Genomic DNA, 15,409 nt, shown 5'->3' with positions numbered 1-15,409 from the left:
GCAATTGGGGAAGCGGATGAACCATAGAATGGTTGCAGCACCGAAGGAGACCATTCGGCCTGTCATATCCATGCTGGCTCTCTGCAAGAACAACTCAGCTAGTCCCACTCCCCGGCCCTTTCTCTGCACCCTTTCAAATATTTTTCCCTTCAGCTGCTTATCCAATTCCCTTTGGAAACAATGTTTGAATTTTTTTTTTAAATCAGTCACTGGGTTGCTAATCCAGCAGCATAACCCCATCCCTCTTATTCTCTATTTAATTAATGCTTCCTCCCTTTACCTGTCCAGGTGAGGTGGGGGGTTGGAGGCAAGGAGCTCGTCTCCATGGTTACCCGTGCCAGCGCAAAGCCTATCAGACGCCGCGTTACAGGCGAGTGCGGAGGTGTGGTTTGATTGGCCGAGCCTTGCAGCCAATGGGAGCAGTTGTTGCGGAGCTGCTCAGTGACGGTGAAGAGGATTGAAGATGGGTGGAGTGAAGCTGGAGATATTCCGGGTAAATATTCAGGAGGAGAGGAAGATGGAGGGAGGGCTATAATGTCAGGTCATGGGGAAATAAAAGTAATATTTTTTTTTAAAAATTAAGAAGCCATGGAGGAGGTGGAGGGAGCAGTAACCCCAGGCCAGGGAGAGGAAGTGTAATGCTGGAAAGTGGCAAGAGACAAAAAAAAATCATTAAACTGTTCCCAAGGCAGCAGAAATAATTCTGGGCCAGGGAAGAAAATAAAGACAAGACATACATGCATAAATAAAGCCAGACTCCAGTTTTGGCTGCATTTTTAAAGTCTTCAAAGCACTGTTGCAGTGTGTTTCTTAAACAAATTGCTGGAAAATAGCAGAATCTGAGAGAGAGGAAAAACAGAGTTAATGTTTCAGTGTGCTTTCGTCGGTGTGTTTCTGATCTCTGATATGACTGAAATGAAACCTTTTATCCGTTGCTGTGTCATTTTGTTTTCTTGTTGTTTCGTGGCATGGTACGAGCCAGTCTGACCGAATAAGGGCTGAAGTAAAATGGTGGTGTGATGGCAGAAATATTGAATAGTTACTTTGCCTCGGTATTCCCAGGGACACGAGTGAGGTGGATGTGATATTAGAGGAAGTGATCCAAAAAAAAAGCCATAAAAACATTTTAAGATGGAAAGGGGGAAGATAATTGATAAGCCGATCAAGCATAGGGAGGATAGAACCCCTGTCCTGTTCTGGGTGGATTGCATCTGTGCATATTAAAAATAGTTAGGGAAAATATAGAAGAGGCATTGTTACACCATTTTCTAACAAATCTTTATATATATATATATGCAATGCCAGAGAACTGGTAGATATTTAACTTTTTTTATTTGTTTGTGGGATGTTGGCGTCATCGGCTTATTGCCCATCCCTAATTGCCCTTGAACTGAGTGGCTTTCTGGGGCATTTCAGAGGGCATTTTAACCACATTGCTGTGGGTCTGGAGTCACATGTAGGGCATGCCGGGTAAGGTAAGGACAGCAGCCTTCCTTTTCTCAAGGACATTAGTGCTAGATGCATTTTTACAACAATCGACAATGGTCACCATTAGACTAGCTTTTAATTCCAGATTTATTAATTGAATTCAAATTTCACCATCTGCCATAGCCTCTGGATTACTAGTCCAGTGACATTACCACTACGCCACTGCCTCCCCCCTAATTTAATATGATTCCTATATTTTAAAAGGGAGATAAACAATTCTAGTTAGCTGAACATTGGCATCAGGAAAGATAATGGAATCTTTATTGAAAGATGTCATGGAAAAACATTTACAAACTGAAAATATACTAGCGGTCAGCACAGATTTCAAAAGTCAAGGTCATTCTTGAGCAACCTTATTCTTTGAAACTTAGACAAGGGTAATGCATCAGATGCAATATATCTGGATTTTCAAAAGGCCTTTGATCAGGTACCTCAGAGTAGACTCGTGACTAAGGTCAGAGCATGTGGAGTCAAGGGGCAAGTAGCAGAATGGGTAGCAACTGTCTACAAGACAGAAAACGGAGAGTAGGGCTCAAGCGTAGTTATTCGGACTGGCAAAAGGTGGGACATGATGCTCCATAAGTATTGATGCTGGGACTACTGTTTACCATTTACATAAACAATTTCGACTTGGAGAATTGAAAGTACGATTTCAAACTTTGTGGATGACACCAAATTGTAGGATGCGGTTTAATACTGAGAAAGATTGTGCCAGAATACAAGAAGACATGTAGAACGGGCATGTAAATGGTAAATTAATTTCAATATAGGTAAGTGTGAGATGTTGCACTTAAGTAGGAAGAATAAGGAGGCTGCATACTGCTTGGAAAATGAGTCATAATTCTATAATTCCTTGTGAAATGGAAGAGTAGCAAATGGATCTAAGGGTACAGATACGCAAATCACTAAAAGTAATGATGCAGATTGCTAAGTCCTTTTTACATAAAACAAAGCACTGGAATTCATTTCAAGAGGAATAGAATTGAAAAGCAGAGAAGTTCTGTTAAATTTGTACAGAACCTTTTTCAGACCATACTTGGAGTACTGTGCATCACAGTTCTGGTCTCTATATTATAAAAAGGATATAGAGACACTGGAGAAGGTGGAAAAAAGACTTAATAGGATGATACCAGAACTGAGAGGTTATATCTATGAAGAAAGATTGAACAGGCTGGGGCTCTTTTCTGTACAAAAGAGAATGCTGAAGGATGACTTTAAGATAGAGTTCTTTAAGATTGTGGAAGGGTTTGATAGAGTAACCATAGAGAAGATGTTTCCACTTATGGGCAAGTCCACAACTAGGACCTGTAAATATAAGACAGTCATGAATAAATCAGGATGGAATTCAGAAGAAACTTGTTTACCCAGAGAGTGGTGAGCATGTGGAATTGGTTACCACTGGGAAGTTGTTGAAGTGAATAGCATAGCTGCATTTAAGGGAAAGCTAGATAAACACATGAGGAAGAAACCAGTAGAAGGTTATGCTAATGGGGTCAGATGAAGAGGGGTGAAACATAAATATCTCGTGTGATTTTTCCATTTGTTGTTCTCGAATGATATGTCCTGGTTTTTCATGTCCCCACTACATATAACCCCTGCTAGAGGTACTTTGAGTCATGTTGAGATACATACAATTAATAGCAGATAGAAAGGATTATTTTAGCAGCCATTAGCAACTTGCATTGTTAGGCGAGACCTTTTGCAATTCCTAATCTATTACTTGTTCTGTGATGAACTTAGTTCCAACTTGCGGATATGTGGTTTGATATCGTAAAGCCAGAGTCGTTTATAACACAGAAGGAGGCCATTCGCCCCATCGAGTCCACGCCAGCTATTTTAAATAATTTCTTAATATCTGGCATCAAAATAAATTGTTTATAAAAACAACACTTTCTATAACAGAAAAAAGAATGCGTTCCTCATAATTGTGATATAACTGTGTAACTGTCAGCATTAGAGTTAGCTTTAAAATCTGGTACATCGGTCTGATTTCCATCAGCTTGATTAAACTGATGAGCCTTTTTGCATCTGGCTCAGAAGCATGAAGGTTTGAGTCACACATCCGAAGCTTGAATGCATAATCTAGGTTGGCACTCCAGTTCATTATTGATGAAGTGAATGTGGTACCATTATTCAAGAAGGGTAACAGGGATAAACCAGGTAATTATAGGCTGGTCAGTCTAACGTCAGTGGTAGGGAAATTATTGGAAAAAATTCTGAGGGACAGGATTAATCTCCACTTGGAGAGGCAGGGATTAATCGGGGATAGTCAGCATGGCTTTGTCAGGGGGAAATCGTGTCTAACAAATTTGATTGAATTTTTCGAGGAGATGGACTAAATGTGTAGATGAGGGTAAAGCAGTTGATGTAGTCTACATGGACTTCAGTAAGGCTTTTGATAAGGTCTCGCATGGGAGATTAGTTAAGATAAGAGCCCGTAGGATCCAGGATAATTTGGCAAATTGGATTCAAAATTGGCTTAGTGGCAGGAAGCAGAGGGTGATGGACGAGGGTTGTTTTTGCGAATGAAGGCCTGTGATCAGTGGGGTACCGCAGGGATCGGTGCTGGGACCCTTACTGTTTGTAATGTACATTAATGATTTAGACGTGAATATAGGAGGTATGATCAAGTTCGCAGATGACACGGAAATTGGTGTCGTAAATAGTGAGGAGGAAAGCCTTAGATTATAGGACAATATAGATGGGCTGGTAAGATGGGTGGAGCTGTGACAGATGGAGTTTAATCTTGAGAAGTGTGAGGTGATGCACTTTGGGAAGAGTAACAAGGCAGTGGAATATACAGTGGATGGTAGGACCCTAGGGAGTACGGAGGCACGTTGGGGTGCTTGTCCACAGATCACTGAAGGCACAGGTAGATAAGGTGGCTAGGAAGGCATACGGGATACATGCCTTTATTAGCCGAGCCCATAGAATATAAGAGCAGGGAGGTTATGATGGAGCTGTATAGAACACTGGTTAGGCCACAGCTGGAGTACTGTATACAGTTCTGGTCACCACGCTGGAGGATGTGATTGCACTGGAGAGGGTGAAGAGGAGATTCACCAGGATGTTGCCTGGGCTGGAGCATTTCAGTTATGAAGAGAGACGAGATAGGCTGGGGTTGTTTTCCTTGGAGCAGAGAAGGCTGAGGGGTGATCTGATTGAGGTATACAAAATTATGAGGGGCATTGATAGGATAGATAGGAAGAAAATTTTTCCCTTAGCGGAGGGGTCAATAACCAGGGGACATAGGTTTAAGGTAAGGGGCAGGAGGTTTAGAGGGAAGTTGAGGAAACATTTTTCACCTAAAGGGTGGTTGGAATCTGGAACACCCTGCCTGAAGGGGTGGTAGAGGCAGGAACCCTCACAACATTTAAGAAGTATTTAGATGAGCACTTGAAACGCCATAGCATACAAGGCTATGGGCCAAGTGCTGGAAAATGGGATTAGTTTGGACGGGTGCTTGATGGTTGGCACAGGTGCGTTGGGCCGAAGGGCCTGTTTCGGTGCTGTAAAACTCTATGACTATGACATAGTTGGAATTGTCCTCCTTGGATGAGGATGGCAATTCATGCCCCCACCTGCCAGTGCAAGTGACATTGAAGAAACCACAGCATTATTCAATGTTCAGGTTAACGTTGTCCAAGAACAAAAGCTTCCTTTCTGGTGCTCGTGAAACATGGCTGGTGCTAATTAGTTGCATTTTCTGTCTATATGTAAATGACTGCATTCAAAGTATCTCATTCAAGCCAAAAGACTTGCAGGTTGATAGGTAAATTGGCCATTATAAATTGTCACTAGTATAGGTAGGTGGTAGGGAAATATAGGGACAGGTGGGGATGTTTGGTAGGAATGTGGGATTAGTGTAGGATTAGTATAAATGGGTGGTTGATGGTCGGCACAGACTCGGTGGGCCGAAGGGCCTGTTTCAGTGCTGTATCTCTAATCTAATCTATTACTTGAGTCGATTGACTGATAAAATGTTACATACATCCATACTTGATTTCTTAAGCACCAATGTGAAACTTATATGTTTATACAAATCTGGGCAATCGTTTGGAGACAAAGCAGTCAATGTGTTTAATTCAGATTGTGCAGCAGATTATCTCTCATTTTGAGATTTTTTTATTTTCATCAGATGTTCATTTACCTGTCATTCCCTGTGACAGTGTTTTGGATCTCCAATCAAGCAGAGTACTTTGAGGAATATGTCATCAAAAGAAAGGTGAGTGAGTGACAGGCTTTTGCAATTGTTCAGAAGATGACATTGAAACATGTTCAAATATTGGCATTTGAAGTGCTATGCCACACATCCAGCTTTGTGTCAGTAATCCCTCTCGAGAAAGGTCAAAGGTTGAGACACCCAGGACATTGTGCATTTCCTGGTGATTGAGTACATTGGGTGAAAAGGACTCCTGGGGCTGCAAACAGAGGTCAGGGCTGTTTCTGGGTCCTGAACCTGCCCCTGGGGAGAAACAGTCACTCATTGTGATTTTCATGGGGGTTTTCCCTTATTTGGCTCAGAGATGGGCTCACCATCCAATTAACATTGGCAGGTGGGCTCTCGAAGATGAAAGGCCAAAATCAGAGGCTTTCCAGCTTGAAATGAGCACCAGGCTGCAGTAGAGGGAGAGAGCGCTACAAAATGGAGGCACCCTATCTCCAAAATATTGAAATCTTAAAGTAAAAAATGGATCTTGCAGCCAAGCCACCACTGTGTTTTTGGAGAACACTTCTACAGGACAACCTGTGGCTGCTCCTGCACCCAGGCAGGCAGAGAGGGTCTCTAGGCCTGCCTGGAGTCCTAGCCCCCTGGCCTGCCACTGGGAGGCTGCCATCAAGCACTTAAGCTGGCCCCTGCTGCCAGCGGGAACCTGGAGACTGACTAGAAAATCCCAGTTGACTTCCTTCATATGGCCTCAGTAGGCTCAATAAGCCACGTGCATGTGGTAGCCCTGCCGTGCCATCCCTCCTTCCCACCTCCACAACAATGTTCCAGAGGCGGGATGGAGCCAGGAAACCAGCACGCCGGCCAGTGGGACTATTTTTAGCTTCCCCCCGCCACCCCCCATCCCGTCTCTATTCCCAGCCCCAGCGGGGGCCCAAAATCCTGCCCCTGGTGTTTGATCATGAGTGTTGGATCCCATTAGTTACACAAAGAGAGACGAAGTCCAACTGTAGCTTTAAGAAACTTTATTGCAGTACTTCTTGGTTACATCATCAGCAAACAACAACAACACCTGGGCTCTTCTCTCCTCTCCTGCCTGAGCAGGGAAATCAAGCCTTTCTTATAGTTCTTCATACAAATCAGTGACACCCCCTTTATGTTCCCAATTGGTTTATAAACTTTGCAGTTTCTTGGTGTCATGGCCTGATTGGGGTACTGCCTTGTCACCTTCCCCTCTAGCAGTTTCTCATCCCCCCTATCTCCTTGGACCATGAGGCTGATTGCTATACAATGGGCTACTATGAAGCAGCTTGCAGCTGTCCTGTTAGTTTTTGCTTGTTAGTCTACTTCTGCTGATAAGCTGTCTGTGCAGCCCTGAAACTATGAAGTCAATTCTGATAAGCTGTCTCTGCAGCTCCGAGGTTAGTTTGTTAGTAGTACATGATTGATTAATTATTTCACCTTAAATGTCCCCATATTATTCTGTCCCCACAATGAGGCACTGCAAAATGGTCAGATGCATGTTTACAACCATGGATCCCAGTTTCTGGTCTAATTTGAGGTAGTAAGGCAAGGCTTTTTATTCCTACAAAGGTAGGAAGGAACAGTAAACCATATTATACCACAAATGAAAGCACGTACAAGACACAAGGAAAGCAGCAGATTCCTTTAAACAGGGAATCTCACCATTTATCCCTTTCAGGTTAATTTTCTTTGACTATGATTAGCCTTTTCTGACATTGAATAGTTGCTCTGCTGACATAATTGGAGAAACTAGTTTTACTTTCCCTTAATTATGACTGAAAATACCATTAAGCACATTGGACAAAAGCAAATGACAGTTTAACAAAAAGAATGCAAAATACTGCAGTTGTGGGAAATCTGAAAGCACTGTCTGCACTCAGCAGGTCAGGCAGCATCTATGGAGAGAGAAACTAAGTTAACATTTCAGGTCAATGACATTTCGTCAGAACTGGAAGATGATAGATTTAACAGATTTTAAGCAGTGCAGAGCGGGTATTTGGTGGGGGAGGGGAAGGCAAGGCAATAAATAACAAAGGTGAAGCTGTGATATAGGGTGGAGGTCAAGAGCGATTAAATGACAAAAGGGATGATGATGCATGGCAAACGGGGATGGTAATTTTAAAATTCTCATCCTTGCTTTTAAATCCCTCCATGGCTCACCCCTCCATATCTCTGTAACCCCCTCAGTTCTACAATCCTCTAAGTTTCCACGCTTCTCCAACTCTGGCCTCTTGCGCATCCCCGATTTTAATCACTCTGCCTTTGGCGGCCATGCCTTTAGCTGCCAAGGCCCTGAGCTCTGCAATTTCCTTCCTAAACCTTTCCACCTCTACCTTTCTCTCCTTTTAGACACTCTTTAAAATCTACCTCTTTGACCAAGTTTTGGGTCATCTGTCCTAACATCTCCTTATGTGGCTCAGTATCAAACTTTGTTTGATAATGCTACTGTGAAGCACCTTGAGGCATTTTACCAGATTTAGAGTCACTATAGAAATGCAAGTTGTTGTTCCCAAGGTACAAGTAAAGAAACGAAACAGGAGTCCAGAGGAGATGTAACTGGTTACAGCAGAACCACTACCAAAACCTGCTGCCCAAGAAAATGGGGGGAGTGGTTATGATCTAAAGTTGTTGAATTCAATGGTGAAGCCAAAAGGCTGTAACCTAACCCAAAGATGCGGGGCTGTTCCTTGAGCTTGCACTGAGCTATGCTGGACGAGTGGAATGGAGAATTAAAGTGGCAGGTGACCGAAAGCTCTGGCCACGCTGAAGGACTGAAAGGAGGTGCTCGGCAAAGAAATCAGCCAGTCGTGTTTGGTCTTTCCTGGTGTATTTTGGTGATATATAACAGCAACAACAACTCGCATTTATATAGTGTCGTCTTCATCTCAGAGTGCTTCACTTTGTAATTAGACAAATGTTGACACCATCAAAGAAGGTGACATCAGGACAGATGACCAAAAGCTTGATCAATGGGAGAGGTTTTAAGCGGCATCTTAAAGGAGGAGTGAGAATTAAAGAGGTGTGGAGAGGGAATTCCAGAGCTTGGGTTCTAAAGTCCATTTTTCCACAAAAAAGGAAGTGGCTCAAATCATAAGTTCACTAATTTTCACTTCTTGTAATTATTCCCTGCCTCTCCACTCCAACCTCCTGCTGGACTTTGTACTCTTTGCCTTGTAAAACAATTGGAAATTCCTTTCGTGTGAGGGTTTCTATTACTATAAGTTTGTAATATGTCCTCTGTATTGTTGAGCACCATTCCACTTTGTATTTTTCAGAGAGAGATCTATCCACCAGAAGAGAAGATGCGTGTAAGTATCTGAACTCCTGAACCAGTCTGTTACATAAATGTCATGGGTCATACAATTGCCTGGCTATAAATGAACAGTGAACATTTCAGTCCACTTTTCTCATAAGGTACTTCTTGCATTTACAATAGCAGTTGAACTTTTTGATTATATTTGGCATTTTGAATGAAAATCCCACGTTGATGCTTGGCATTCACCTTTAACAGCTGCAAAACAGTTGCTGTTTTGTCGTGGAGTGGTTACAGATTAATTCCTTTCAGTGCTCATAGTTCATTTTGCCCTACAAATAGAAAATAAGAGGGCAAAATCAGCAATGCAGATACCTCCATCAATATACCAGCTGAATTGAGAGTCAGCTTTATTTTTTTCCACCTACTTACTCTGGGTAAAGACGTTTCTCCTGAATTCCCTATTGGATTTATTAGTGACTATCTTGTATTTATGGCCTTTTGTTCTAGTCTCCCTCGCAAGTGGAAACACCACGTCTACCCTACCCTATTAAACGCTGTCATAATCTTACTATTAAGTCACCCCTCAATCTTTACTTTTCGAGATAAAAGAGCCCCAGCTTATTCAATCTTTCCTGATGGGTATAACCCCCTCAGTTAAAGGAAAACCTATTTACCCAGAGAGTGGTGTGAATGTGGAACTCGCTACCACATGGAGTAGTTGAGGCGAACAGCATAGAAGCATTTAAGGGGAAGCTGGATAAACACATGAGGGAGGAAGGAATAGAAGGATATATTGATGGGGGTGGGAGGAGACTCTTGAGGAGCATAAACACCAGCATGGATCTGTTGGGCCAAATAGCCTGTTACTGTGTGTAGATACTTGGGAACTTTGTAAGTGCTTGTGAACTGTAAGAGAAAAGGGAAACTGATGGATATGAGGAGATTTGAGGTTCTGGTAAATAATCAGAATAGTGAAATGAATCTTGATTTCAGAACCATGAAGATGAAGAGCATATTTGGGGCTTAGGATGATGAGTAGAAATTCAAAGGTGAAATAATCATACTAGTATCAATAAAACAGACAAGAAAGATTGGGACGGTGAGACAAATTGGAGGTTCATATAAGGAAAGGTAGTCCCAGATATCAAGCTCATATTGCTTCAGAATGATCCGAGAGGAGCTTCCTCAGACAAGGGAGCAATAGTCAAGTTTTTACCGGAGTGGGACTTCAAAGGGATAAGAGTATTGGGTAGAAATTAAATATCTTAACATTATTATCTTAAAAAATGTATAAAGTGAAAATTTGTCCATAGCTTTCCTAACAGCAGCAAATTTGACTTTTTCAAGGGCTGCAAAAGGATATAGACAGGTTACACGAGGGGACAAGATCGTGGCAGATGGAATATAATGTGGGGAAGTGAGAAGTTATCCACTTTGGAAGGAAAACTATAAAGGCAGAATAGTTTTTAAATCGGAAGAAACTGAAATTTTATTATTTAGAGGGACCTAGGTGTCACTGTACACAAATCACAGAAAGTTAACATGCAGGTACAGCAGGCAATTGGGAAAGCAAATGGTATGTTCCCCCTTACATAGAGATTGGAGTATAAGAATGAAGAGGTCTTACGGCAGTTTTATCAGGCCTTGGTGAGAACACACCTGGAGTGTACAATTTTGGTCGTCTTACCTCAGGAAGGATATATTTGCCTTGGAGGGAGTGCAACAAAGGTTCATGATTATTCCTGGGATGAGAGGATTGTCCTCGGCAGAAAGATTGAGTAGACTAGGCCTATATTCCCTAGAATTTCGAAGAATGAGAGGTGATCTCATTGAAACATATAAAATTCTCAAGGGACTTGATAGGATAGATGTTGGGAGGATGTTTCCCCTGGCTGGGAAAACTAGAACTGGGGTCACAGTCTCAGAATAAGGGGTTGGCCATTTAGAACTGAGATAAGGAGAAATTCCTTCACTCAAAGAGTTGTGAATCTTTAAAATTCCCTACCCCAGAGAGCTGCGGATGTTCAGTTGTTGAATATATTCAAGACAGAGTGTGATAGGTTTTTGGGGACTAAAGGAATTGAGGGGTATGGACTAGTGTGGGAAGATAGATGATCAGGCCTGATTGTATTGAATGGCGGATCAGGCTCGATGGACCACATGGCCTACTCCAGCTCCTCTTTCTTATGTTCCAGTGACTGAAAAATGATTATATATCAAATAGTCCGTGGGAAGAGAGCTGGATTTTTCAAAAAAAAATTTAAGAATGCTCCACATATTACAAAAGTAATTTCCTGTCTAATGTCCCTTGGCATTCATTTATTTTCATTATCACTGTAGAAAGGATAGCCTTATCATCCTTCGATTGATAGTTTTGGCCTTTCATAAGTAAATTAGATTCTTTCTTGCTGAGATATTGTGTTATTGCTTTGAGAGATGCAATGATCTTCAGTGCCTCAACAATATTTCATAATACAATAACTTGTATGAGTCATTTGATCCACATTTTTTATATACGAATTAGGAGTAGGAGTAGGCCACTTGGCCCTTCGTGTCTGCTCCGCCATTCAATAAGTTCATGGCTGAACTGATTACTCCACATTTCCACCTACCCCCGATAACCTTCTCCTTGCTTATCAAGAATCTATCCACCTCTGCCTTAAAAATATTCAAAGACTCTGTTTCCACCGCCTTTTGAGGAGGAGAATTCCAAAGACTCTCAACCCTCAGAGAAAAAAATTTCTCCTCATCTCTGTATTAAATGGGTGACCCCTTATTTTAACAGTGACCCCTAGTTCTAGATTCTCCCACAAGGGGGAACATCCTTTCCACAATCAAACTGCCAAGACTCCTCAGGATCTTATCTGTTTCAATCAAGTCACCTCGTGCTCTTCTAAATTCCAGCCGATATAAGCCTAGCTTGTCCAATCTTTCCTCGTAAGACAGCCTGCTCAGTCCAGCTATTAGTCTAGTAAACCTTCTCTGTACTGCCTCCAAAGCATTTACATCCTTCCTTAAATAAGGAGACCAGTACTGTACACAGTACTTCAGATGTGGTCTAACCAATGCCTGTCCCTCAGAAATGCAACAAGACCTGGACAATATCCAGGCCTGGGCTGATAAGTGGCAAGTAACATTCGTGCCACACAAGTGCCAGCCAATGACTATCTCCAACAAGAGAGAATCTAACCATCTCCCCTTGACATTCAACGGCATTACCATCGCTGAATCCCCCACTATCAACATCCTAGGGGTTACCATTGACCAGAAACTGAACTGGAGTAGCCATATAAATACCGTGGCTACAAGAGCAGGTCAGAGGCTAGGAATCCTGAGGCGAGTAACTCCCCTCCTGACTCCCGAAAGCCTGTCCACCATCTACAAGGCACAAGTCAGGAGTGTGATGGAATACTCTCCACTTGCCTGGATGGGTGCAGCTCCAACAACACTCAAGAAGCTCGACACCATCCAGGACAAAGCAGCCCGCTTGATTGGCACCCCATCTACAAACATTCACTCCCTCCACCACCGACGCACAGTGGCAGCAGTGTGTACCATCTACAAGATGCACTGCAGCAATGCACCAAGGCTCCTTAGACAGCACCTTCCAAACCCGCGACCTCTACCAACTCGAAGGACAAGGGCAGCAAATACATGGGAACACCACCACCTGCAAGTTCCCCTCCAAGTCACACACCATCCTGATTTGGAACTATATCGCCGTTCCTTCACTGTCGCTGGGTCAAAATCCTGGAACTCCCTTCCGAACAGCACTGTGGGTATACCTACCCCAAATGGACTGCAGCGGTTCAAGAAGGCAGCTCACCACTACCTTCTCAAGGGCAGTTAGGGATGGGCAATAAATGCTGGCCTGGCCAGCGTCGCCCACATCCCATGAATGAATTTTTAAAAAAAGAATGTTTTCCAGTAATTTCCCTACCACAGATGTTCGACTCACTGGCCTGTAATTACCTGGTTTATCCCTACTCCCCTTCCTGAATAACGGTACCACAACTATCTCACTAGCCACTTCTTTTAACACCCTAGGACGAAGTCCATTAGGATCCGGGGACCTGTCAGCCTGCAGCTCCAACAGTTTGTTCAGTACCACTTCCCTGGTGATTGTAATTTTCTTGAGTTCCTCCCTCCCTTCCATTTCCTGACTTACATTTAATTCTGGGATGTGACTTGTATCCTCAATAGTGAAGACTGATTCAAAGTATCTGTTCAATTCATCTGCCATCTTATTATCTATTACTAATTCCCCAGACTCACTTTCTATACGACCAACACTCACTTTTTTAACTCTTTTCTTTTTTAAAATATCAATAGAAACTCTTACAAATTGTCTTCATATTTCTAGCTAGCTTTCTCGCATACACCTAATTTTACCTTCCTTATCAATCTTTTAGTCATTCTTTGCTGTTTTTTATATTCTGTCCAATGTTCTGACTTGCCTTCCATCTTTGCACAATTATAGGCTTTTTCTTTAATTTGATACTATCTTTGACTGTTCTGGTTAAGTACGGATGGCGGGTCCCACCTTTGGAATTTTTCTTTCTCGTTGAAATGTGTGTATTCTGAAATATCCCCTTAAATGTCTGCCACTGCATCTCTATTGACCTATCCCTTAACCCGATTTGCCGGTTCACTTTAGCTAGCTCTGCTTTCATGCCCTCATAATTGCCTTTATTTAAGTTTAAAATGTTAATCTTGGACCCACTCTTCTCTCCCTCAAACTGAATGTAAAATTCAATCATATTATGATCGCTGCTACCTAGGGGCGCCTTAACTATGAGGTCATTAATTAATCCTATCTCGTTGCACAATACCCGGTCTTTTTTTTAATATATAGACGCAAAGACACCTCTAAGTTGCTGCTCAGCCTCAGAGCTGATTCTGATGCGCTTTTTTTTCCTGATCACAGCGGAAAGAACTGGAAGACTTCAAGGAACGAATGAGGGAAAAACGAGAACAGAAACTGCTGCATCACCTCAATACCCAGAAAACGCAGGAACAGTAATAAAGTCAATACTGCACAAGCTGTCTGCACTTATCCCAGATCTTCAATTAATCCAAGTGTTGGAACTTTACAAAACTGTTTTTCTCTCTTCTCTGAGAAGCTTTATCAGCCATTGATTATTATATAAAAATCATTTTTATGTGATGCCCTGAACTGCATAAGTTATTTTTTTACACAGTAAAATTTAATGAGCAGTTATAACTGTGGTTTATAGAATTTTACATATAACCTGCCCATCTTGAAGCAATTTTGCTTTTGGCCACTTGGTGCTTTTTTGGAGTTTGCATTGGTATATTAGCCACATTGGCATGCCAATTGAGGTTATTGTGCATTTATGGGTTGAGGAAGTTGTTTGTGGTAGCCAGGAGTTATTTGGGATGGAAAAGTATATGTTGACTGGTGGTTGTCTCGACTTAGGCCATTGTGCTTTGCTGAGATTGGTTTTTAACTTGGTTCTGCCTCTGGTATTGATCTGCATTTGCCTGCTATAACAGTTTGGTAATGCATCATTTAGACCTCCAGGTTACCTGCTGCTCCTCTAGTTCTGAGTCAAGGCTGATTGGCATGTGTCCCATATTCTTGCTATGGGGTAGGATCCCTTTACCTCAGTGAGAGTGACATACCTTGTGGCATCTGCCAGTTGTGGCAGAGTTTCTGAAATGTATAACAGTAAGATTTTCTGAATACAGACAGAGGTTTCATGACTATTTCAAGGGCAGCCCTTTTGTGATGGGCAGTCAGTTGCTGGTTCATAGTGATTGTGATTCACCTCACTGCACAAAATTACTGGAGTCCACAAAATCTTATTTCAGTGAGAGAAAGAAAAGGATCAAAGAAATAACATGGAACTGTCCCACTGAAATAGAAAGTTGTCCCAGATGGTCTGTTTGATAAAAGCTACATATAGCTGAGCTATACAGACTGAAGGGTTTTGACACTGGGGGCTGCACTGAGTTAGTTTGATCTCAGCTTGGATGACACGAGAGAGGAAGAAAAATCATAATTGAATATCTTGCCAGCACTCACTATCTGCATAAACTATCTGTGTCCAAAGGATGAGCCATGGGACAGAAAACGTCCTGGCTTGGAGTCAAAAGCCTTTAGGCAAACTAGGAGAGAGAACATTGGCGCAACAACTGCTTGCATTTATGCAGCGCCTTTAACATAGTAAAACGACCCAAGATGCTTCAAATGAGCCACATAAGGAGATATTAAGACAGGTGAGCAAAAGCTTGGTCAAAGAGGTAGGCTTAAAGGAGCGAGAGGTGGAGAATTTTAGGGAGGGGATTCCAAAGCTTGTGGCCAAGGCAGCTGAAGGCACAAGAAAGGATAGAAAACACAACCAATCTCAGAGTAAACAGCAAGATAAATATAGCAGTCATAAATCGAAAAGAAAAGTCCCTATATATTATATATAGACACATTCAATTCCAGGAAATCATGGAACAGA

General features: G+C 42.2%; 1 protein-coding gene across 1 annotated transcript; it reads left to right on the top strand.

Annotated features, from left to right (window-relative positions):
• The first annotated feature begins 406 nt into the window (after positions 1-406).
• Positions 407-14,103, top strand: pet100 (PET100 cytochrome c oxidase chaperone). Its single transcript, XM_068021117.1, has 4 exons — positions 407-493; positions 5,627-5,713; positions 8,956-8,988; positions 13,864-14,103. Exons 1-4 carry the CDS (start codon positions 464-466, stop codon positions 13,957-13,959), a joined length of 246 nt encoding a protein of 81 aa, XP_067877218.1. The 5' UTR covers positions 407-463; the 3' UTR covers positions 13,960-14,103.
• Positions 14,104-15,409: the final 1,306 nt, after the last annotated feature.

The sequence above is a fragment of the Heterodontus francisci genome, chromosome 43 (genome assembly GCF_036365525.1).
Source record: "Heterodontus francisci isolate sHetFra1 chromosome 43, sHetFra1.hap1, whole genome shotgun sequence".
Lineage (NCBI taxonomy): Eukaryota > Metazoa > Chordata > Chondrichthyes > Heterodontiformes > Heterodontidae > Heterodontus > Heterodontus francisci.
Note: the sequence above shows the minus strand (reverse complement) of the source record. Positions and strands in the feature narration are given on the sequence as shown.

Bases quoted from the DNA above. Each gene is read 5' to 3' on its own strand.
- pet100 (XM_068021117.1), top strand. From the start codon at position 464: ATGGGTGGAGTGAAGCTGGAGATATTCCGG. The intron at 494-5,626 runs GTAAATATTCAG...TATTTTCATCAG, and splicing joins TGAAGCTGGAGATATTCCGG to ATGTTCATTTACCTGTCATT. The intron at 8,989-13,863 runs GTAAGTATCTGA...TCCTGATCACAG, and splicing joins CACCAGAAGAGAAGATGCGT to CGGAAAGAACTGGAAGACTT.